General features: G+C 38.7%; 1 protein-coding gene across 4 annotated transcripts in view; it reads left to right on the top strand.

Annotated features, from left to right (window-relative positions):
- The first annotated feature begins 229 nt into the window (after positions 1-229).
- Positions 230-26383, top strand: part of stat2 (signal transducer and activator of transcription 2) — a 33274-nt gene continuing 7120 nt past the window's right edge. Inside the window, exons 1-21 of one of the 4 annotated variants that reach the window (XM_062037885.1) lie at positions 230-407; positions 3370-3501; positions 5833-5977; positions 6093-6188; positions 6953-7045; positions 7139-7217; positions 7297-7373; positions 9769-9920; positions 11611-11769; positions 11855-11944; positions 12048-12101; positions 12301-12321; positions 12400-12493; positions 15136-15183; positions 15264-15347; positions 15448-15546; positions 16636-16771; positions 20584-20636; positions 24239-24324; positions 24432-24544; positions 24623-24811. In XM_062037885.1, coding sequence (XP_061893869.1) covers positions 3371-3501; positions 5833-5977; positions 6093-6188; positions 6953-7045; positions 7139-7217; positions 7297-7373; positions 9769-9920; positions 11611-11769; positions 11855-11944; positions 12048-12101; positions 12301-12321; positions 12400-12493; positions 15136-15183; positions 15264-15347; positions 15448-15546; positions 16636-16771; positions 20584-20636; positions 24239-24324; positions 24432-24544; positions 24623-24811 — 1999 coding nt within the window. In that variant the 5' untranslated portion in view covers positions 230-407; position 3370. Of the gene's footprint in view, positions 408-3369; positions 3502-5832; positions 5978-6092; positions 6189-6952; positions 7046-7138; positions 7218-7296; positions 7374-9768; positions 9921-11610; positions 11770-11854; positions 11945-12047; positions 12102-12300; positions 12322-12399; positions 12494-15135; positions 15184-15263; positions 15348-15447; positions 15547-16635; positions 16772-20583; positions 20637-24238; positions 24325-24410; positions 24545-24622; positions 24812-26383 lie in introns of all 4 variants that reach the window. The other 3 variants (XM_062037884.1, XM_062037883.1, XM_062037882.1) reach the window with 3 other exon arrangements.

The raw sequence follows: 26383 nt of genomic DNA, 5'->3' as shown, positions 1-26383 counted from the left end.
AGTTTCCACAGCTTTTTGGTGCATTTACTTGGAAAAATTCAAGACCTCTAAGTTTCGATTTCCCTATCCTCACTGTTGATTGACGCGTCTCTCGACCAATGGCTGCCGCTGCCTTGATAGCCGATTCACCAATCAGCAGTTTCTGCAGGAAACTGCACGGCCGGATCATCCATTCCGGGTCCTCGAATAGCTTTTGCGTATTAGGTCAGAGCCAAAATGGCTCCCGGAGTTTGTAAACATGGAGTGGGCGTGATACTTTCACCGTAAACGAGACTCAAGGAAATAATGTCAGTCTGGAGGAGTCAGCAGACATTTAGTTACTACAAGGGCGAGAGAAACAAGCGCTAATTAACTATTACATATATTCTTCGTGTCGACAACCGACGGGTGGCACCTTATGACGGAAGGTACAGTATGACCCACTTTACGTAATAATGGACACATATCTCGGTAAGATAATACCAAGCTCTGCATTCATTTTGTGGCGTTTCCGTGTAAAATGTTGGGTCAAACGCACTCTTGTTGGCTAAAGTTAAGTTAAACAAGTTAAAGTACCACTTAGGGCTGGGCGATATGGCCTTTTATTTCTCGATATTTTTAGGCCATGTCACGATACACGATATATATCTCCATATTTTGCCTTAGCCTTGAATGAACACTTGATGCATATAATCACAGCAGTATGATGATTCTATGTGTCTATATTCAAACATTCTCCTTCATACTGCATTAATATATGCTACTTTTAAACTTTCATGCAGAGAGGGAAACCACAACTAAAAGTGTATTTATTAAACAGTCAGTGGCACAAACATTCATGTCAATTCCAAAACAGAAAGTGCAAGATTGTCAGAGACATTTTAAAACAAGCTATTAGTGCACTTTTGTGCATGATGTCACTAAGATGACATATCAAAACAACACTAAATTAAGGTGCACTTTTGGTACTGAACGCCACTACAATAGTTAAAAACAAATAAAGTGCACTTTTGTGCATGATGTCACACAAGATATTTCAATAAGTGTCAAATAAAAATGGCTGCATAATAGGAAAGCAAACAGTGTACGTCCTTCGCTATGTGGTAGGTTCCTGCAGACATTATCTCCTTCTGTTGTTATCTATTTGTTTCATACGGTGTTGATCTGGAAATGGTGGCTTGGACATTTTGTCGGTGTGGCACCAAGCCGGAGATGTTGACATGCGGAGTGTCAAGCACTTTTCATTCTCTAGCGCAGTGGTTCTCAACCTTTTTTTCAGTCATGTACCCCCTGTGAACATTTTTTGAATTCAGGTACCCCCTAATCAGAGCAAAGCATTTTTGGTTGAAAAAAAAGACATAAAAAGGTAAAATACAGCACTATGTCATCAGTTTCTGATTTATTAAATTTTATATCAGTGCAAAATATTGCTCATTTGTTGTGGTCTCTCTTGAACTATTTGGAAAAAAAGTTATACAAATAACTAAAAACTTGTTGAAAAATAAACAAGTGATTCAATTATAAATAAATATTTCTACACATAGAAGTAATCATCAACTTAAAGTGCCTGCTTTGGGGATTGTAATATCAATCAATCAATCAATGTTTATTTATATAGCCCTAAATCACAAGTGTCTCAAAGGGCTGTACAAGCCACAACGACATCCTCGGTACAGAGCCCACATAATAGAGATCCATCTGGATTCATGAACTTAATTCTAAACATTTCTTCACAAAAAAAGAAATCATTAACATTATTTATGGAACATGTCCTCAACAAATCTAGCTGTCAACACTGAATATTGCATTGTTGCATTTCTTTTCACTGTTCTTTTTGACAGACATTTAAAAAAAAAAATCTCACGTACCCCTTGCCATACCTTCAAGTACCCCCAGGGGTACGCGTACCCCCATTTGAGAACCACTGCTCTAGCGCAGTGTTTTTCAACCACTGTGCCCTGGGAAATTATGCAACTTCACCTAATTGGTCCCAAAAATATGTTTTTTTAAATCAATAATTATAATCTGCAAATAATGTGCCGTTGCTTAGTGTCTGTGCTGTGTAGAGCTCGGCAGGGTAACCACGGTAACCACAAGTAGTAATGTCTGCAACCAAAACTCCAGCAATGGCAGAGAAGTCATCACACTTCGACCTAACTAACAAAGGACCAAGAAGAGTAAAAATCCATTGGGGAGTTGCAGCCTCCTCTAGAACAGTGTTTTTGAACAACTGTGCCGCGTGAGAGATTGTCATTTCACCTATTTGGAGTAAAAAATATTTTTTGCAAACAAGTAATTCTAATCTAAAAATAATGTGCCGCTGTGGAGTGTCGGTGCTGTCTAGAGCTCGGCATCGTAACAATGTTATACTCTTCCATTTCAGTAAGTGGCAGCCGGTAGCTAATTGCTTTGTAGATGTCGGAACATGGTTTGTCGTGATCACAACATGCTGATGACGGCGGGAGGCAGCGTGCAGGTGAAAAGGTGTCTAATGTTAAAACCGAAAATAAACAAAAGGTGATTGCCCCTAAGAAAAGGCATTGAAGCTTAGGGAACCAAACTAAAACTGAACTGGCTACAAAGTAAACAAAAACAGAATGCTGGACGACAGCAAAGACTTACTGTGGAGCAAAGACGCCGACCACAATGTACATCCCAACATGACATGACAATCAACAATGTCCCCACTAAGAAGGATAAAAACAACTGAAATATTCTAGATTGCTAAAACAAAGTAGATGCGGGAAATATCGCTCAAAGGAAGACATGAAACTGCAACAGGAAAATACCAACAAAACAACAGCGCACGAGATACATGTCTAAAAAAAAAATAATACAAAAAAAAGTATAATTTTTTTTTTTTTTATACATTTATACATTTTTTTTTAAATAACTTTATAAAGTGCACACGAGAAACTATCTCGTGTGCACAAGATACATGTCTAAAAAAAAGAAAAAGAAAAAAAAATGTATAATTTTTTTTCATTTTATTTTTTTTATACATTTATAAAAAAATTGAATTTTATAACTTAGGGTTATAAAACGAGATGCATGTAAAAAAATAATACTACAAACATTTTTTTCTCCCATGTCCCTTTAGGGACGCGATATATCGAGTATATTCCAAATATCGCCCAGCCCTACTACCACTGATAGTCACACACACACTAGGTGTGGTGAAATTACCCTCTGCATTTGACCCATCCCCTTGTTGCACCCCCTGGGAGGTGAGGGGAGCAGTGAGCGGCAGCGGTGGCTGCGCTCGGGAATCAGTTTGTGTAACGTTGTCCATCCATTCATTAATCCGTCCATTTTTCTACCGCTTGTCCCTTTAGGGGTGGCAGGGGGGTGCGGGAGTGTTTGTAATATTTGTGTGACCTCTGACCTCAGGATGTCTCAGTGGGAGAAGCTCCTGCAGATGCCTCAGGCTTTCACTCAGCAGTTACAAGACCTCTACGACAGGGAAGGGCTGCCCATGGATGTCCGACAGTACCTGTCTGCCTGGATTGAATCACAGGAATGGTAAGACAAAAAAACCCCAGCATCCATTCTAAAGATCAGCAGATATTGATTATTAGTAGTCAAGGAGGCCGATAACCGATATTTGAAGGCGCTGTTTGTTGGCAGCTAGTTATTTAAACATCAATTGTGTACGTTGGTAAAAAGCTGGACAAGGCTTTACATCATTACATACCACATACATTTGAATTCGGGGGCCGCATGGAGAAAAATGTACTCCCAAGTGGGCGGGACTGGTAAAATCACGGCACGATAACTTCAAAATAAAGACAACTTCAGATTGTTTTCTTTGTTTAAAAATAGAACAAGCACAATCTGAAATTGTACAACTCATAATGTTGTTGTGTTTTTTTTTTTTTTACAATTACCTGTTGCGGTTAATAGTATATATACTTTATTTGTTGTTATTTATATTTTCTGAACCGCATTGGACAAAGATAAGACCTTCTGGAGGAAAGTTCTGTGGTCAGATGAAACAAAAATGGAGCTGTTTGGCCACAATACCCAGCAATATGTTTGGAGGAGAAAAGGTGAAGGCCTTTAATCCCAGGAACACCATGCCTACCGTCAAGCATGGTGGTGGTAGTATTATGCTCTGGGCCTGTTTTGCTGCCAATGGAACTGCTGCTTTACAGAGAGTAAATGGGACAATGAAAAAGGAGGATTACCTCCAAATTCATCAGGACTACCTAAATTCATCAGCCCGGAGGTTGGGTCTTGTTGGGTGTTCCAACAGGACAATGACCCAAAATACACATCAAAAGTGGTAAAGGAATGGCTAAATCAGGCTAGAATGAAGGTTTTAGAATGGCCTTCCCAAAGTCCTGACTTAAACGTGTGGACAATGCTGAAGAAACAAGTCCATGTCAGAAAACTAACAAATTTCTGTGAACTGCACCAATTTTGTCAAGAGGAGTGGTCAAGTGGTCAAGCAGAAGCTTGTGGATGGCTACCAAAAGCGCCTTATTGCAGGTCAACTTGCCAAGGAAGCAAATATTAACATTGCTGTATGTATACTTTTGACCCTCACATTTTCAGTAGACACATAATAAATTCATAAAAGAAGCAAACTTCATGAATGTTTTTAGTGAGCAACAAGTATGTGCTCCAATCACTACATCACAAACAACAACAAGTATGTGCTCCAATCACTACATCACAACAACAACAAGTATGTGCTCCAATCACTACATCACAACAACAAGTATGTGCTTCAATCACTACATCACAACAACAACAAGTATGTGCTCCAATCACTACATCACAACAACAACAAGTATGTGCTCCAATCACTACATCACAACAACAACAAGTATGTGCTCCAATCACTACATCACAACAACAACAAGTATGTGCTCCAATCACTACATCACAACAACAACAAGTATGTGCTCCAATCACTACATCACAACAACAACAAGTATGTGCTCCAATCACTACATCACAACAACAACAAGTATGTGCTCCAATCACTACATCACAACAACAACAAGTATGTGCTCCAATCACTACATCACAACAACAACAAGTATGTGCTCCAATCACTACATCACAACAACAACAAGTATGTGCTCCAATCACTACATCACAACAACAACAAGTATGTGCTCCAATCACTACATCACAACAACAACAAGTATGTGCTCCAATCACTACATCACAACAACAACAAGTATGTGCTCCAATCACTACATCACAACAACAACAAGTATGTGCTCCAATCACTACATCACAACAACAAGTATGTGCTCCAATCACTACATCACAACAACAACAAGTATGTGCTCCAATCACTACATCACAACAACAACAAGTATGTGCTCCAATCACTACATCACAACAACAACAAGTATGTGCTCCAATCACTACATCACAAAAAATTAAGAGTTGTAGAAGTTATTGTAAACTGAAGACAGCCATGACATGATGTTCTTTACACGTGTATGTACACTTTTGATGGCGACTGTATGTGTTTAGTTGCTAAAGTTTAATTGTCTATTGATCTAAAATGCACATCAATGAAGGAGATAAATACAAAATGAATGAATGAAATATCTATCTATCTGATCATTTTGGGAATAATTAAATATGAACAAAATGCGATTATTGCGATGAAATATTTTGATAGTTTGACAGCCCTAATATATACGGTATATATGTATGTTTGTATGTATATATGTTCACAAATACATTTTAACCCAATGAGGCCCCCCGATTCAATAAGTCTGGGGTCCCCATGTGTGATCTTTACCATAGCCGTTCATCCACGCACTCTCTTTATGTATTCAAAGCACTTTGGCGCTCACTCTGTGTGTGTTTTGTTGTCCCGCTTAGGGAGCGAGCAGCAAGCGACTACAACTTGGCCATGGTTTTGTTCCAAGGCCTGCTAGAGAATCTGGACACCCGGTACAGTCGCTTTGTACAAGAGAAGTCTTTCTTGAAGCAGCACAACATTCGACGCTACAAACAGAACTTTCAGGTTTGGAAGAATGAGTTCAGTCTATTACTGACCCCAACAGGCGTCGGATTGGGCAGGTCATCATTTTGCCTCAAATGAGTCCGACCGCGACATTCTCTGTTATCTTTTGTGACAGAAGTACCAGGAAAATCCTTGTGAATTGGCCAAAAACGTCTGGTGGTTTCTGAAAGAGGAGAAATATATCTTGCAGACTGCGGATCTGCATATGCAGGTGGGAGCAACGTTTTTCTTTTTTGACACCAAATAAGGTACAATATGAAGAACAGGTTCTGGCGAAAAACAGACACAATAGCCATGTGTACATGGACAAAATGTATTTCATCTTATCATCATTCGGCTTGGCATTGTCTTGCTGAAATAAGCAGGGGCGTCCATATGTTGCTTCAAAAGCTGTATGTACCTTTCAGCATTAATGGTGCCTTCACAGATGTGTAAGTTACCCATGTCTTGGCCACTAATACACCCCCATACCATCACACATGCTGCCTTTTACACTTTCACCCTGTAACAGTCCGGATGGTTCTTTTCCTCTTTGGTCCGGAGGACACGACGTCCACAGTTCCCAAAAACAATTTGAAATGTGGACTCGTCAGACCACAGAACACTTTCCCACTTTGCATCAGTCCATCTTAGATGAGCTCAGGCCCAGCGAAGCCGACGGCGTTCCTGGGTGTTGTTGATAAATGGCTTTGGCTTTGCATAGTAAAGTTTTAACTTGCACTTACAGATGTAGCAACCAACTGTAGTTACTGACAGTGGTTTTCTGAAGTGTTCCTGAGCACATGTGGTGATATCCTTTACACACTGATGTCGCTTTTTGATGCAGTACCGCCTGATGTAGACTCTAGAGAGTTAAGCGTTAAATAAATAATGCATGTATGCCCTGGCACACCATTATCATCATTTCATGACCCAAGCTAAACACATTTTTTACACTTTCTCGCCATCTTAATGTCCTCCTCTGTGTCTTATCAGGTGCAGTCTTTGCAAGTAGAACAAGAAGGCATTGAGACCAACACCCAGCGAGACCTTGACCGTAGAATGGCCAGCCTTAAAAATGAAGTGCAGGTGCAGATGTTGTTGCTTTATATCAGCATCTTAATGAAAAATGTTCCAGACTGGTCGGTGTTATCCCCCCCCCCCTTTTTTTTTGGACTGCAGTGTATGGAACATAAAATGGTGTGTCTGGAGGAGCAGCAGGACGAGTTTCATTTTAAATGTGAAATATACCAGATGGAGGGTAAGCACAGAGAAAAGTCTGGTCCTTTTATTTGAGGATGTTGTGTTCGTAATTTTGTTTTGTCTCTGTGTTTTGCGAGGAAAAGCAGCCACGGCAGACAACACGGAGCAAGGCAAAATTCAATTGCTAATCAACAAACTCAACGAATCCCGAAAGGTCAGCAGTAAGAGCTCTGATTAACAGCACAGTGGAACTTTCCAAGCTGAACACCATCCAAATGTACAGTCTCGAGCAGACCTGGGCAAGTTAAGGCCCCGGGGCCCCGTTAAGCTTTTCAATCTGGCCCGCCGGACATTCCCAAATAATTTTTTAAATATATTTAAGATGGAAAGTGTAGCTGCCAGTATGATGTGCAGTGATGTTTTCAAATTAGCGTTAATCTTGAACTAAACAAAGTATTTCAATGATTGGAATCTGCGCTTTTGCATGATATGCTAGTTACTATGGTCATCTAATTAGTTACTATGGTCCTCTAATGAGTTACTATGGTCATCTAATTAGTTACTATGGTCCTCTAATGAGTTACTATGGTCATCTAAATCACAGCAGCTCAGACGAGGCACCAAGCAGTGTGGGTGGGGAGCGTTTCCACAGAGTGTTTCCACAGAGTGTTTCCACAGAGTGTTTCCACAGCGGCCAGCCTGAAATGCGGGTGTCAGGGACAGACGCGGAAGGAGATTTTTACAACAAAGTTCTAAAGCTTAGTGATATATCAAATACCGTATTTTTCGGAGTGTAAGTCGCTCCGGAGTATAAGTCGCACCGGCCGAAAATGCATAATAAAGAAGGAAAAAAACATATATAAGTCGCACTGGAGTATAAGTCGCATTTTTTGGGGAAATGTATTTGCTAAAAGCCAACAGCAAGAATAGACATTTGAAAGGCAATTTAAAATGTCTAAAGAATAGTGAACAACAGGCTGAATAAGTGTACGTTATATGAGGCATAAATAACCAACTGGTATGTTAACGTAACATATTATGGTAAGAGTCATTCAAATAACTATAACATATAGAACATGCTATACGTTTACTGTCACTCCTAATCGCTAAATCCCATGAAATCTTATACGTCTAGTCTCTTACGTCAATGACATCAATAATATTATTGGATATTTGACGCTAATGTGTTCATCATTCCACACATAAGTCGCTCCTGAGTATAAGTCGCACCCCCGGCCAAACTATGAAAAGAAACTGCGACTTATAGTCCGAAAAATACGGTATATCAGATTGTAGGTGTTTTAGTTTACCCTTCCCGTTCATATTTCGCTGTGTTGGTTGCATTTTTGTTGTGTTTCGCTTGATTGTAAAATATGTGGATGGAGAGGGTGTGTGACGTTCATATGTTGTCAATATTCAGTGTTTTATCGTTCATAGTTAATATTGTAAATCCCACATTCTTTATTTTCATGTACATTCCGGGTGTCTCATTCAGTAAAATTCATTCCATTGCGTTTTTTAAGGCGGTCGGTCATAACCTTTTTAGCTTTTAATCAGACATTATTGTGAGGTTTTGTATTAGTGTTCCTAAAAATAGATATACCGGCCCCCAGACAAATAAATTTGGCCCCCCAAGGCAAAATAATTGCCCAGGCCTGGTATTTGGCTTTTTTGGAATTTTTAAGTGTGTTTAAAACCAACACATTTAGCTGAAATGCACCAATTTTGTCAAGAGGAGTGGTCAAACATTCAAGCAGAAGCTTGTGGATGGCTACCAAAAGTGCCTTATTGCAGGTCAACTTGCCAAGGGACATGTAAGCAAATATTAACATTGCTGTATGTATACTTTTGACCCAGCACATTTGCTCACATTTTCAGTAGACACATAATAAATTCATAAAAGAACCAAACCTCATGAATGTTTTCTGTGAACAACAAGTATGTGCTCCAATCACTACATCACAAAAAGTTGTAGAAATGATTGGAAACTCAAGACAGCCATGACATGATGTTCTTTACAAGCGTATGTACACTTTTGACCACGACTGTATATATATATGTGTGTATATATATGTTTGTACCGGTAGTTATGTACTGTGTTGGCCCTACGATGAGGTGGCGACTTGTCCAGGGTGTACTCCGCCTTCCGCCCGAATGCAGCTGAGATAGGCTCCAGCACCCCCCGCAACCCCGAACGGGACAAGCGGTAGAAAATGGATAGATATACTGTATATATATATGTATGTATGTATATATATGTATATATGTATATGCATGTATACATATAAATTGTATATACAGTATATATATTATATATATCATAAATGTGTACATATATATTATATATGTGTGTGTGTGTACATAAAATTATATTTGATCAATCAGATTTGAACATAAATACACTTAATAATTCCAGCAGTACGTATAAAACAGCATTTCATGATGGCTACAGTTTGAGCCTGAAACAAATGAAGTCCCAGGGAAAATGTTGTTTTTTTTAACTATCAAGCAGCATTGCAAAACCGATTGTGTTTAACTTCTTGAGGTTCCACTGTTCAGCCCAGCCTAGTCATTTTATTGCTTTCTTACTTATTATATTTTGTATCTAGGACACGCTGTGCGGCCTTAATAAGACCCTGAAGATAGCAGGGGACCTGATCGCCGCCTTGGTGAACAAGGAGATGGTGCAATGGCAGAGGAGGCAGCAGAAAGCCTGCATAGGAGCTCCAGACAGTGTTTGCCTGGACCAACTTGAGAAATGGTATCTTCATCTCCACATAACACACTACACACGGAGACACACACGTACGCTATACGTTTACGTTTTAAAGACCTTTTCAATCTGAAAAACTCAGTTCATATGAACCTTGCGAATATTTTGTATTGTCATATTTATTTCATGTCATGTACCATATCTGTTGATGTGTTCACACTGTACATTTCATAGCAGACATTACAAGGACTGCAATATATTCATTAGGGATGTTAATCTCAAAACAACTCATGATTCGATTCCGATTCTTTTATTGACGATTCAATTCAGAATATATTCTCGATTCACACTGATTCTCACATTAAATGGTATAAAATTATATTGACACGTTTCTTCTTGGCTGCTGATAAATGACTTAAGTCAGCATATGACCTGGAAAAATTTATTTTTAAAAACTGATGGAAAAAAACAAATAGATTTAATAGATTTAAAAAAAGTTATCAATAGATACTAGGGGTGTAACGGTACACAAAAATGTCGGTTCGGTACGTACCTCGGTTTAGAGGTCACGGTTCGGTTCATTTTCGGTACAGTAAGAAAACAACAAAATATACATTTTGGGGTTATTTATTTACCAAATTTGCAAAATCTTCCACCAAAAATATTTTTCTTAGTGTAATATTTGATGTGAAGTAATGGGAACCTTGGATAGGTCAATAATTCATAATAACATTGATTTTGATTCAATATTATGTTTTGAGCAATGACAGTTTGAAAGAAAATAAAACAGCTTTGTTTTATTAGTCAACATTGCAACTTTTTCTAAATGACATTTAACCTTTAAGCTTTTTTATTTCACTTTTGTTATGTTTTTGTTTATTTGAATAGTATTTTTAGAATGAGACTTTAAAACATTAGCTGTGGGCCACAAATGGCACACTTTTGACACCCCTGCTATAGATAATCAAAAATTAAATGTGATAAATCTATGGATAAAAAGCAGAGCCTGGCGACGCATGCGCGTTTATCATAACTCTCTCTCTGCCCCTCCCTCACCAATGCTGCTGTTTGTTTTGTTTTTAACCCCTTCTTAACCCTGAACGTACATTGAAAATACACGCAACTCTAACTCAAAATGCCGGACATTTGAGGCATTTAAGAAACTCCGCCCTGACAGCTCCGCAAAAGAGGACATGTCCGGTGAAAAGAGGACGTATGGTCAGTCTATCCTAGCCCGTTAGCTGCTAGCATGCCGTGTGTTGTGCCTCGGTGTGCATTGTTTACACAACGTGTGTTACGCTACTTAATATGTCCGTGTGGAAACTCGTTCGGTACACCTCCGAACCGAACCGTAACCCCCGTACCGAAACGGTTCAATACAAATACACATACCGTTACACCCCTACTTGTGATTCATAATCATGGTTTCAATATTGATAAAAATAATCGTGATTATTATTTTGTAGCAAAGTACTTAGTATGATAGTACTATAGAATATATAGTAGTTTAGTTAGTACGAGCTTAATTTACTGTAGCCACAAAGTCACTAAACTGGCATCACTGACCCTCCTGTCTTGTCTTCTTATTCTCTGGCAGACCAGGTGAGTCTGGGCTGTGTTAAGAAGCGACGTTGCAATAGATAGCGCTTCTTATAACATATTGCAAGACGACAAATAGCAGTTGGCTTGGCCATTTTATGTCTCAGCACTTATGAAGACATTCTCTGTCCTTCTGCAGGTTCACTTGTGTGGCAGAATGTCTCTTCCAGGTACGCGAGTTCCTCTTTAAGCTGCAGGAGCTGATTGAAAAGGTGTCCTATGAAAATGACCCTGTGAAGGAGCAGAAACCTATTCTGCAAAGCAAGGCTGAAAAACTCCTGAGAAAGTTGCTCACAAGGTCTCACAAATCTCACTCACTCAGCAGTTTTTGTTTTCAATCTTCTTTCTAAAATGCTTATTTTTTTTGTTATTGTTTCCTAAAGTTCCTTCGTAGTTGAAGTCCAGCCATCCATGCCTCAGGGTAAAGGCCCCCTGGTTCTGCGCACAGGTGTACAATTCTCTGTTAAGACAAGGTCAGTTGTTGCACACAAAAGATGCATGCCTGCATGATGAGCAATATTGTTCCCATGAATTATTGAATTATTTAAGTCTTCTGTCCTAACTTCCTGCTTCCAGACTCTTAGTTAAGTTTCCTGAGCTGAAAAATTCCATGGAGGTCCACACATCAATGTAAGACATGCAAACCTTGTTAATGTCTGCTTGCTGGACCCCGACTTAAACAAGTTGAAACACTTATTGGGGTGTTACCATTTAGTGGTCAATTGTAGGGAATATGTACTGAACTGTGCAATCTACTAATAAATGTTTCAATCAATCAAAAACTCTTCCGTATTAAAGCCTAAAGCTTTTTGTTTCCCTCTCCAATCAGCGGTGCACCGAAGATAAAAGGGTAATATACATTATTTTTGTTGCATTATTTGCCTTTACATCACTTGGTATACAAACTAGAATTGTTTTGCGCTTGCAGATGTCGTCATTTCAACGTCCTAGGCACCGTGACCAAAGCCTTGAGCATGTCAGAGAGTCAGAGCGGCGGCATGGTGGCAGACTTCAGGCACCTCGTGAGTGATATTATTCAAAACTGACGCCTCGTGTAAAACCTGCAGTGATCCAGGGATGGGCACCGATTCACCTAAAAATCAAACGGTCCCATAATTCCATACCTTTGTTGCAAGTGTTGTCGCGTTTGGTTGCAGACTCTGTACAAGCTCAGTCGTTTTTGGAGTGGACTTCCTGGCGCTACTGTTGCAATTTTCCATGCTAACAAAGCGAACATGCTTGATAGAAAGCGCTCAAAAATAAGGGCAATTGGCCCGATGCCAATTTACATTGAATAAACTCCAATTAGCATTGGAGGGTTTATATTTTAAAATTTGGTAATCAAAACTACTTACATACACTTTACAATCAAACAGCTGTTGTGTAATAAGTGCAATTCTTAAGTATTAACTCTTTTAAGGTTCAACAAAAGACACGACTGACATATTCAGCCCAATGGCAAAGACTACGGTACTTCTTAGGGCAGCACGTATTTGAGAAAAAAAAAGTCATTTGTGGTTTTTCTCTCCAAAATTGCGGTTGTTTTTTGATTTGCGACTTATATGTGATACATAAAAATGCATGAATCTGCAAAAATAACGAGTGAAAGTATATTGTATATATGTTATAGACATAATATATCTGTATATAAATTATTCTGTACACATATTATGTATATATTCATATATATGTTAGATTTTTTTTTATAGCTATATTAGTCTATTAATACCTGCATTGTCCTTTCCATCCTTACACTTTCCATCATTGTAACTGAGCTACTGTGTTGAACAATTTCCCTTGTGGATCATTAAAGTTTGTCTAAGTCTAAGTCATCTTACTTTTAGACTGTCAATCAACATATTCTTGTCTCAAGGTGCCACACATTAGGACAATATGCAATCATTTACTTTAAAAAATATTTGGTTTTATGCAGACAGACTCAGATATTTTGCCAACATAATGCTCTTTGACTGAAGGAATATTAGAAACAAACTATACCGTGTTTATAATGTAATGTAATCATAATATATAATAATGCAAATAACCGTTTAAGACGATATAAAGTTTTATTCATCATTATTCTAGAATGGTTTATCACTGTAGTGTAATTGGAAGGTAAACAACTTTGTATGGAATAAAATGTACTAATTTCTGTCAGCAAAAATTTAACTTAAATAAATATTGAGCATCTTAAAGTGTATTTTTTTCCCAGTTGGAAAAATTAGGTCAGACGTTGTCTTTTCGTATATTGTTATCACGACGGCATTTGTCCGTGTCGATGGGCTCATATTGCCCATCCGATTTGAAACTGAGATATTCACAGAATGGCACATTTAGCATTAAAATCTTATTTTTTTTCCTACTAATTTGTGTGTTACTTTGCGTCACTTCTCATTGGCGAGTCGTGAGGCTCTCTGTACTGTGAGTGTTGGCGACGGCGCCCCGCTCTCGTCTCCGCCCAGGCAAATATCATTAATGACTGAGAAGAAGAGTCACTCTGTTAGTTTACTGCACTAATCAAAACCTGGATGTCTATTCCATTAATCATGCAGCCCTAATGGCAACACACTGAATTGAATGCGGTATCAATTGCCAGGTGTTGGGAATAGAATAATAAGATACAAATAGTACAGTCAAAAAAAGCATATTTAATCCTGCAACAACAGAAACATTGCACAATAAAATAATAAATGTGATAATGAATACAAATTGAAAATGGAATACAGTACAGGGCAACAGTTTGGACACACCTTCTCATTCACAACACAACTGATGGTTCCAACCACATTGATAAAGCAAGAAATTCCACTACTCAACCCTGATAAGGCACACCTGGGAAGTGAAAACCATTTCAGCTCATGGAGAGAATGCCATGAGTGTGCAAAGCAGTAATCAGAGCAAAGGGTGGCTATTTTGAAGAAACTAGAATATAAAACATGTTTGCTGTTACTTCACCTTTTTTTGTTAAGTACATAACTCCACATGTGTTCATTCATAGCTTTGATGTGACAATCTACAATGTAAATAGCGTATTTTTCCGACTATAAGTGGCAGTTTTTTTCATAGTTTGGCCGGGGGTGCGACTTATACTCAGGAGCGACTTATGTGTGAAATGATGAACACATTAGCGTAAAATATGAAATAATATTATTGATGTCATTGACGTAAGAGACTAGACGTATAAGATTTCATGGGATTTAGCGATTAGATTGTTTGGTAAACGTATAGCATGTTCTATATGTTATAGTTATTTGAATGACTCTTACCATAATATGTGAGGTTAACATAGCAGTTGGTTATTTATGCCTCATATAACGTACACTTATTCAGCCTGTTGTTCACTATTCTTTAGACATTTTAAATTGCCTTTCAAATGTCTATTCTTGCTGTTGGCTTTTAGCAAATACATTTCCCCCAAAAATGCGACTTATAAATATTTTTTCCCTTCTTTATTATGCATTTTCGGCCAGTGCGACTTATACTCCGGAGCGACTTATACTCCGAAAAATACGGTAGTCATGAAAATAAAGAAAACACATTGACTGACAAAGCGTGTCCCACATTTTGGCCTGTACTGTATTACAGGAATGCACACTTACAAATGTGTTTTAACAGCATGTCAAACAGGTAAAGCGATTTACCAAATACACATTTTACCTTGCAGACTTTGAAGGAGCAGAAGTCAGGAGGAGGTGGTCGAGGAGCGGGCGATGTGAGTGGACATGGACAACATGTGGACACACTTGTTCCTAATCAAAGTGACCAACAGTTGGCTGATCTGTCTGATTAAAGCTTTCTCTCAGCGTGACAGAAGAATTGCACATCATCTACTTCAACACCACCTTCAAGCTGAAAGGCATGTCGGTCGACTTGCAGGTGAGCTATCCTTTTTTTACATGCGTCCATCTCAATTGGTTTAGGATTGAAGATGTTGCACCTGGGAATAAGGAGTTCATCTTACTTGTTCCTAACCTAGGCCACGTCCCTCCCAGTGGTCATCATCTCCAACTCCAGTCAGCTGAATAGTGCCTGGGCGTCTGTGCTGTGGTTCAACATGCTCAGCCCGGACCCCAAAGTGAGCCATCACAAATACTGTTAAGTAGAGATGTCCGATAATGGCTTTTTTGCCGATATCCGATATTGTCCAACTCTTAATTACCGATTCCGATATCAACCCATACCGATGTATACAGTCGTTGAATGAACACATTATTATGCCTCATTTTGTTGTGATGCCCCGCTGGATGCATTAAACAATGTAACTCAACTCAAGTTATGGAAAAAATGCCAACATGGCACTGCCATATTTATTATTGAAGTCACAAAGTGCATTATTTGTTTTTAACATGCCTCAAAACAGCAGCTTGGAATTTGGGACCTGCTCTCCCTGAGAGAGCATGAGGAGGTTGAGGTGTAGCGGGGGGGTGTATATTGTAGCGTCCCGGAAGAGTTAGTGCTGCAAGGGGTTCTGGGTATTTGTTCTGTTGTGTTACGGTGCGGATGTTCTCCCGAAATGTGTTTGTCATTCCTGTTTGGTGTGGGTTCACAGTGTGGCACATATTTGTAACAGTGTTAAAGTTGTTTATACCGCCACCCTCAGTGTGACCTGTATGGCTGTTGACCAAGTATGCCTTGCATTCACTTGTGTGTGTGTGAAAAGCCGTAGATATTATGTGACTGGCAGTGCCTTTAAGGTTTATTGGCGCTCTGTACTTCTCCCTACGTCCGTGTACACAGCGCCGTTTTAAAAAGTCATAAATTGTACTTTTTGAAACCGATACCGATAATTTCCTATTTTACATTTTAAAGCATTTATCGGCCGGTAGCCCGATATTATCGGACATCTCTACCTGTAACGTTATGTCAACTTTTATAATGTGGACCTGTCACTCCTTTTTGTAATGAATGTGCCATTTTAAAATGGAATGGCTTTGTGTGCATCACACTTAATGTCAGTCGACTGTTCCATCATATTTTTTTAAAAATGACATTTCCCCCAAAGACGACCGACGAGCTGTTTAGCGTCTTCCACATTGACGTGTTTGCTTCTGTAGTCTGTCACCACCGCGTCCACTGAGCTCATGGCTTAATAGTGTTGAAGTATTGAATCAGATGAATACTGATGATGGATGGATTGATCTGCATTTGTTTGTTTATTTCCCAGGACGTGATGTTCTTTGCCAGCTCCCAAGCAGCCCCTTGGCCGCAGCTTGGACAGATGCTGAGTTGGCAGTTTCTCTCTGCCGCCAAACGTGGTCTGAATGATGATCAGCTAGAAATGATCGCTCTCAGACTTTTTGGTAAGTCCTGCATGCTTTTGTATTTACAGGGTTTGCACTGGTCATTAAAAGTCATTATGTGGATTTGAACGAAAAATAAGGCCTTCAATGGCATTACATTCCATGTCCAGAGGCATTTAGAAAAATTCCTACAATTGTAGGCCGGGCCGATAGTCAATAAATCAATTAATGGAACAATAAATTAAAATGAACGTAATAATTCTGCCATCATCGATAAATTGCAATGTCAGTATGTATCTTTCCTTTGTCTCTGGCTTTCAAATTGGAGACAAGAGGTCTCACTCTGTGCATGGCTCTCAGCACCTGGACATGTTTATTTGACACTAGAATTACATGAACAGAGTGAGCCTCTTGTCAGTCATCCACAATCTTTGTTTTGGTGTGAACAGGCGGGACTTACTTGAAGTACAAAACCCAAAAGCAGTCAAGTTGGCACGTTGTGTAAATGGTAAATAAAAACAGAATACAATGATTTACAAATCCTTTTCAACTTATATTCAATTGAATAGACAGCAAAGACAAGATACTTAACGTTCGAACGTTAACGTTTGATGCCTGCAACATGTTTTAAAAAAGCTGGCACAAGTGGCAATAAATACTGATAAAGTTGAGGAATGCTCATCAAACACTTATTTGGAACATCCCACAGGTGTGCAGGCTAATTGGGAACAGGTGGGTGCCATGATTGGCTATAAAAGTAGATTCCATGAAATGCTCAGTCATTCACAAACAAGGATGGGGCGAGGGTCACCACTTTGTCAACAAATGCCTGAGCAAATTGTTGAACAGTTTAAGAACAACCTTTCTCAAGCAGCTATTGCAAGGAATTTAGGGATTTCACCATCTACGCTCCGTAATATCATCAAAAGGTTCAGAGAATGTGGAGAAATCACTGCACGTAAGCGGTGCTATTACGGACCTTTGATCCCTCAGGCGGTACTGCATCAAAAACCGACATCCGCGTGTAAATGATATCACCACATGGGCTCAGGAACACTTCAGAAAACCACTGTCAGTAACTACAGTTGGTCGCTACATCTGTAAGTGCAAGTTAAAACTCTACTATGCAAAGCCAAAGCCATTTATCAACAACACCCATAAACGCAGCCGACTTTGCTGGGCCCGAGCTCATCTAAGATGGACTGATGCAAAGTGGAAAAGTGTTCTGTGGTCTGACGAGTCCACATTTCAAATTGTTTTTTATTTTGTGTCCTCCGGACCAAAGAGGAAAAGAACTATCCGGACTGTTCTATGGTGAAAGTGTAAAAGGCAGCATGTGTGATGGTATGGGGGTGTATTAGTGCCCAAGACATGGGTAACTTACACATCTGTGAAGGCACCATTAATGCTGAAAGGTACATACAGCTTTTGGAGCAACATATGTTGCCATCCAAGCAACGTTACCATGGACGCCCCTGCTTATTTCAGCAAGACAATGCCAAGCCACGTGTTACATCAACGTGGCTTCATAGTAAAAGAGTGCGGGTACTAGACTGGCCTGCCTGTAGTCCAGACATTGAAAATGTGTGGTGCATTATGAAGCCTGCAATAGCAGAAGGGAGACTGTTGAACAACTTAAGCTGTACATCAAGCAAGAATGGGAAAGAATTTCACCTGAGAAGCTTCAAAAATGTGTCTCCTTAGTTCCCAAACCTTTACTGAGTGTTGTTAAAAGGAAAGGCCATGTAACACAGTGGTGAACATGCCCCTGTGCCAACTTTTTTGCAATGTGTTGCTGTCATTAAATTTTAATGATTATTTGCAAAAATAAATGAAGTTTCTCAGTTTGAACATCAAATATCTTGTCTTTGCAGTCTATTCAATTGAATATAAGTTGAAAAGGATTTGCAAATCATTGTATTCTGCTTTTATTTACCATTTACGCAACATGCCAACTTCACTGCTTTTGGGTTTTGTAGTAAAGTCACTTTAATGTTGGAGCTGGAACTAATCATTTTAATACTGCGGTCACTTTTAATGTGCACATTGCTTCAAAACCGTAGGAGAAGACCTTTGCGAAAATGATGTCGTAACAAGCTGACCAATCAGAGCTCTTATTTTTTAAAACTTTATTTCAACAACAATATGATACACAAAATTCAAACAATCAGAACATACAAGTGAACATGTCTCTAACATACACGTTTAGTGGAATAGCCTTCATTTCTAAGAAGAAGAATAGACTGTGGAGTTTCAGATGAAAGTTCTCTTTTTCTGGCCATTTTGAGCGTTTAATTGAGCCCACAAATGTGATGCTCCAGAAAGTCAATCTGCTCAAAGGAAGGTCAGTTTTGTAGCTTCTGTAACGAGCTAAAGTGTTTTCAGATGTGTGAACATGATTGCACAAGGGTTTTCTAATCATCAATTAGCCTTCTGAGCCAATGAGCAAACACATTGTACCATTAGAACACTGGAGTGATAGTTGCTGGAAATGGGCCTCTATACACCTATGTAGATATTGCAGCAAAAAGCAGACATTTGCAGCTAGAATAGTCATTTAGCACATTAGCAATGTATAGAGTGTATTTCTGTAAAGTTAAGACTAGTTTAAAGTTATCTTCATTGAAAAGTACAGTGCTTTTCCTTCAAAAATAAGGACATTTACATGTGACCCCAAACTTTTGAACGCTAGTGTATATATTTTTATTTTTAAAAGAACCATACATGTCATTTATTTTTCTCTATAATTTTTAAATAAAACAAAACTACTATAAAGAAGGAATAAACGGAAGAAACATGAAACATGTTCAAGGGATGAAAAAATAAAATAAAACATAAGCATCATATTACATTTGTTTTAATTTTGTCTTTGATGGAAATGGTGGTTATGTCTTTTGAAATGTAGGAAGATTTCATGACCTGTCTCCTACAATTAGTAAATGCCGGTTAAAAAGCTTGTTGACGGTAAACCCAGAGATGCGTTCTGCAGTGTGTGCAAAAAGACCTCCAACCTTTGCTCAACGTGCATCAATGTGGTGGAATCACACTTACTATTAGCTAATCATAAGTCGGCCATTACGGGCAGTGTCACACTTTTTTGGCGTAACCAACAAAGCAACTTCTGCTGTAAAAGATAAATGAAAATATAGATACATTCTCACATTAAACAGTCTTGTGAGCCAATTGTAATTTGCTAGAGAGTAACAGTTAATGTTAACTTTTCAAGATGATTCTCGGCAAATGCTTTACAATTTTGTCTTTACAGACAACTGTAAGCTTTGGACTACCGTATTTTTTGGACTATAGGTCGTAGTTTTTTTCATAGTTTGGTTGGGGGTGCGACTTATACTCAGGAGCGACTTATGTGTGACATTATTAACACATTACCGTAAAATATCAAATAATAGACTAGAGACTAGACGTATAAGATTTCATGGGATTTAGCGATTAGGAGTGACAGATTGTTTGGTAAACGTATAGCATGTTCTATATGTTATAGTTATTTGAATGACTCTTACCATAATATGTGAGGTTAACATAGCAGTTGGTTATTTATGCCTCATATAACGTACACTTATTCAGCCTGTTGTTCACTATTCTTTAGACATTTTAAATTGCCTTTCAAATGTCTATTCTTGCTGTTGGCTTTTAGCAAATACATTTCCCCCAAATATGCGACTTATACTCCAGTGTGACTTATATATGTTTTTTTCCTTCTTTATTATGCATTTTCGGCAGGTGCGACTTATACTCCGAAAAATACGGTATATATAAAAAAATATCTGCAGTAGGATGTGGACATTACATTTATTTTAAGTGGCATTAGAAACCTAGTTTTTGAATGTCTTATTCTCTTTTTCTCCTCCGTCCAGGAAAGCAAGAGAATTATGACACCTGCAGTGTAGATTGGTCCAAATTTTCAAAGGTAAGGATTTTATTTTCTGCCAACCTTTTTCTCACTTTTGTATAATCAACACAATAAATATGCAGTACAGTCTTTCACAAGCAACCAGTTGTATGCATACAATACTTAAAGTGAGCTTGGATATGTTAAGAGTAGTCAGTGTACAGCTTGTATAGCCGGATAGATGTATTATGCACTTAAACAAGGCAACACAGAGACGGTTGTCAAAATAGCTGGGGATCGATGACGTGGTCCCCTAATTTGTACGCTGTACGCTGACTACTCCTAAGTGTACTTGTATGTGCAGTAGGCGCCAGGACACTGTGTATGTCCTGTATGTGTATGTGCAGTAGGCACCAGGACACTGTGTATGTCCTGTATGTGTATGTGCAGTAGGCACCAGGACACTGTGTATGTCCTGTATGTGTATGTGCAGTAGGCACCAGGACACTGTGTATGTCCTGTATGTGTATGTGCAGTAGGCGCCAGGACACTGTGTATGTCCTGTATGTGTATGTGCAGTAGGCGCCAGGACACTGTGTATGTCCTGTATGTGTATGTGCAGTAGGCACCAGGACACTGTGTATGTCCTGTATGTGTATGTGCAGTAGGCACCAGGACACTGTGCATGTCCTGTATGTGTATGTGCAGTAGGCACCAGGACACTGTGTATGTCCTGTATGTGTATGTGCAGTAGGCACCAGGACACTGTGTATGTCCTGTATGTGTATGTGCAGTAGGCACCAGGACACTGTGTATGTCCTGTATGTGTATGTGCAGTAGGCACCAGGACACTGTGTATGTCCTGTATGTGTATGTGCAGTAGGCACCAGGACACTGTGTATGTCCTGTATGTGTATGTGCAGTAGGCACCAGGACACTGTGCATGTCCTGTATGTGTATGTGCAGTAGGCACCAGGACACTGTGTATGTCCTGTATGTGTATGTGCAGTAGGCACCAGGACACTGTGTATGTCCTGTCTTGTGCAGCATGTGACATGCTGGGCTCCGTCTCCTGCAACAATGATTGGCCCTGCTTTTTGTTAACAGACTGATTGAAACAAATGACTAAAAGAAGTGTTTGTACACAGAGACATGGTTCAAATGTATTTGTAGTGGTTGAAATGTACAAACCCCGTTTCCATATGAGTTGGGAAATGGTGTTAGATGTAAATATAAACGGAATACAATGATTTGCAAATCCTTTTCAAGCCATATTCAGTTGAATATGCTACAAAGACAACATATTTCATGTTCAAACTTTTTTTGAAAATAATCATTAACTTTATAATTTGATGGCAGCAACACGTGACAAAGAAGTTGGGAAAGGTGGCAATAAATACTGATAAAGTTGAGGAATGCTCATCAAACACTTATTTGGAACATCCCACAGGTGAGCAGGCTAATTGGGAACAGGTGGGTGCCATGATTGGGTATAAAAGTAGATTCCATGAAATGCTCAGTCATTCACAAACAAGGATGGGGCGAGGGTCACCACTTTGTCAACAAATGCCTGAGCAAATTGTTGAACAGTTTAAGAAAAACCTTTCTCAAGCAGCTATTGCAAGGAATTGAGGGATTTCACCATCTACGCTCCGTAATATCATCAAAGAGAATGTGGAGAAATCACTGCACGTAAGCAGCTAAGCCCGTGACCTTCCATCCCTCAGGCTGTACTGCATCAACAAGCCACATCAGTGTGTAAAGGATATGACCACATGGGCTCAGGAACACTTCAGAAACCCACTGTCAGTAACTACAGTTGGTCGCTACATCTGTAAGTGCAAGTTAAAACTCTCCTATGCAAGGCGAAAACCGTTTATCAACAACACCCAGAAACACCGTCGGCTTCGCTGGGCCCGAGCTCATCTAAGATGGACTGATACAAAGTGGAAAAGTGTTCTGTGGTCTGACGAGTCCACCTTTCAAATTGTTTTTGGAAACTGTGGACGTCGTGTCCTCCGGACCAAAGAGGAAAAGAACCATCCGGATTGTTCTAGGTGCAAAGTGTAAAAGGCAGCATGTGTGATGGTATGGGGGTGTATTAGTGCCCAAGACATGGGTAACTTACACATCTGTGAAGGCACCATTAATGCTGAAAGGTACATACAGCTTTTGGAACAACATATGTTGCCATCCAAGCAACGTTACCATGGACGCCCCTACTTATTTCAGCAAGACAATGCCAAGCCACGTGTTACATCAACATGGCTTCATAGTAAAAGAGTGCAGGTACTAGACTGGCCTGCCTGTAGTCCAGACATTGGAAATGTGTGGCACCTGCAATGTGAGAAGGGAGACCCCCGGACTGTTGAACAACTTAAGCTGTACATCAAGCAAGAATGGGAAAGAATTCCACTTCAAAAATGTGTCTCCTCAGTTCCCAAGCGTTTATGGAGTGTTGTTCAAAGGAAAGGCCATGTAACACAGTGGTGAACATGCCCTTTCCCAACTACTTTGTCACGTGTTGCAGCCATGACATTCTAAGTTGATTATTATTTGCAAAACAAAAATAAAGTGTATGAGTTTGAACATGAAATATGTTGTCTTTGTAGCATATTCAACTGAATATGGCTTGAAAAGGATTTGCAAATCATTGTATTCACTTTATATTTACATCTAACACCATTTCCCAACTCATATGGAAACGGGGTTTGTATTTGTAGTGGTTGAAATGTATTTTGTTGGGGTTGATATTAGGGATGTCCGATAATATCGGCCTGCCGATATTATCGGCCGATAAATGCGTTAAAATGTAATATCGGAAATTATCGGTATCGTTTTTTTTTTATTATCTGTATCGTTTTTAAAAAATTTTTATTTTTTTATTTTTTTATTAAATCAACATAAAAAACACAAGATACACTTACAATTAGTGCACCAACCCAAAAAACCTCCCTCCCCCATTTCTTTCTGTTATCAATATTCTGCTTCCTACATTATATATCAATATATATCAATACAGTCTGCAAGGGATACAGTCCGTAAGCACACATGATTGTGCGTGCTGCTGCTCCACTAATAGTACTAACCTTTAACAGTTAATTTTACTCATTTTCATTCATTACTAGTTTCTATGTAACTGTTTTTATATTGTTTTACTTTACTTTTTTGTTTTTAATTTAGTTATCTTATTTTATTATTATTTTTAAAAAGTACCTTATCTTCACCATACCTGGTTGTCCAAATTAGGCATAATAATGTGTTAATTCCACGACTGCATATATCGGTTGATATCGGTATCGGTAATTAAAGAGTTGGACAATATCGGAATATCGGATATCGGCAAAAAGCCATTATCGGACATCCCTAGTTGATATGTATTTGTGGTGGTTCAAATGTATTTGTGGTGGGCCGCATGTAAGCAAATGTAGGGGAAACACTTTTTGGACATTAACAGTTGTGTGTCGACTCATTGTCAGTGGATACTAAACCTATACTGCGATACAAGCTGTACACTGACTACTCCTAAGCATATCTAAGTTTACTTTCTATATTATTGGAAAAGATTTCTGAAATGTGAGTGGTGTGCTGTACTGTGTCAAATGACATCTGTCTGAATATGTTGCATTCATATGTACAACGATGCAAGTTGTTGACCATTTGGACGTGTCCCGGAATAGGAAAACAGTCCTGACACGTTCTGGGTGTGGTTTGACAGCATTGTGGTGATGGTGAAAAGCTATCTGGAAGACCTGTGGAGGGATGGGTATGTATGTACAGGACTCTGCACGGGGTCTTTGTGCATCGCCTTCACATTACCCTCACTTTCTCAACCTCTCACCTGGCCTGCAGCCTGATCATGGGCTTTGTTAGCAAGGGCAAAGAAAAGTTACTCCTGAAGAAAAAACGTAGGGGCACCTTCTTGATCCGCTTCAGTGAGAGCGTCATCGGTGGAATCACCTTCTCCTGGGTAGAAAGTACAACTGGTGAGCAGGTTGGATGTGACAATAGTTACTTAAAAGAAACATTTATTATCTACTGTATGTCTATTGATCCCTTTTTAGGTGATCCTGAAGTCAAGACAATCCAGCCTTTTACCAAAAATGACCTCTTACAGATTCACTTCCATGAGATCATCCAGAATTTTCTTATCTTTGAGGATGAAAATGTTCCAGAAAACCCTTTACAATATTTATATCCCGACACTCCCAGGGATGAAGCTTTTGGGAAATACTACACTGACAAGACTGGAAGTAAGACAAGCTACATTCTGTTTGACTGCTTGCCACTGAGGTTGTTCTAGTCCAGGGGTCGGCAACCCAAAATGTTGGAAGAGCCATATTGGACCAAAATTACAAAAAACTAATTTGTCTGCAGCCACAGAAAATGAAAAGCCTTATGTAAGTCTTATAATGAAGGCAGCACATGACGTAAGTGTCTATATTAGCTATAATAGCCTACTATCAAAATGACTATGTGTCGCAGGCTGAAGCAAATCTTTGTTGACAGAAATGTTGAAATTTAATATTTATTCTTCACATTTTTACAACATTTTCTTTCTTTTTCTTTCTTTTAGTTTATTTGGAACATGAACACATTTACATCATAATACATCACACAATTTCATATCATTTCATTTACATCATGCCCGAAAAGTTGTAGGAAGAAGCAAAGCTTATTTAATCCTACCCCTTTCCCACTTCAAAGCATTTACAATTATATAAAATCATTTACTGACCTTTTTATATAATAAAATAACATCTATGAATTAGTATATACAACAGTTTGTAATATGTAATTAATTAATTCAGTCATTATTAACATACTGAGATGAAGAATATTTTCAATAAGGTTGGAAGTTTTTCTCATAATTCTTCTTCTTTGTACTTTGTAAGCACTATTAATTTAAACAACCTCTTAAACTGGATCATGTCAGTACAATTTTTAACTTCTTTACTTAATCCATTCCAGAATTTAATTCCACATACTGTTATGCTAAAAGTTTTAAGTGTTGTACGTGCATATAAATGTTTGAAATTATTTTTTCCTCTAATGTTATATTTCTCCTCTTTTGTTGAGAAGAAATGTTTTTTGTAGCAGGTTATAGTTTGCTTTGTACATAATTTTAGCTGTTTGCAATTTTACCAAATCACCAAACTTTAATATTTTTGACTTAATAAATAAAGGGTTTGTATGTTCTCTATATCCAACATTATGTATTATTCTAACTGATCTTTTTTGTAACATGGTTAACGAATGTAGCGCACATTTGTAGTTATTTCCCCATATTTCTGCACAATAAGTCAGATATGGTAACACTAGTGAGCAGTAGAGAATATGAAGTCATTTTTAGAAACCATTAGTAAATCCGAGGCTACATAGAAGGTGAGATAACTCCTGGAAATGACTAGCTTTTAATGGCCAAAGGTATAGATGTGTGTGTGGAAACGGCAGGCTCTCTTCTTTTAATAGATTTATTACAATCTTTGGCAATCTTACTCATCTCACCATATGAAATGTAACTTACTTCACAGAGTATTTATTTATTTTTATTGTGATTACTTATGGAGTATATTGTGAATAAATTGTGAACAGGAAGTGAACAAAAGTTTTAGCAACTGTTATGTAAAAGAAAAGGGGTAGGATTAAATAAGCTCTGCTTCTTCCTACTCCTTTTCCAACATGTTGAACAGACAATCTGGAAATTGTGATGTATCATGTTGTATGCTTGCATGTTCCAAATAAACTCAAACTCAACTCAACTCAACTCAAGCTAGGTAATGTTTGCTGTGGTCTGGAACAACATGGCACACAAACAACTATCT

This window comes from Entelurus aequoreus, linkage group LG26, assembly GCF_033978785.1.
Source record: "Entelurus aequoreus isolate RoL-2023_Sb linkage group LG26, RoL_Eaeq_v1.1, whole genome shotgun sequence".
Taxonomy (NCBI): Eukaryota; Metazoa; Chordata; class Actinopteri; order Syngnathiformes; family Syngnathidae; genus Entelurus; species Entelurus aequoreus.
The sequence above is the reverse complement of the archived record's forward strand: the minus strand, read 5'-3'. Positions and strand labels throughout refer to the sequence as shown.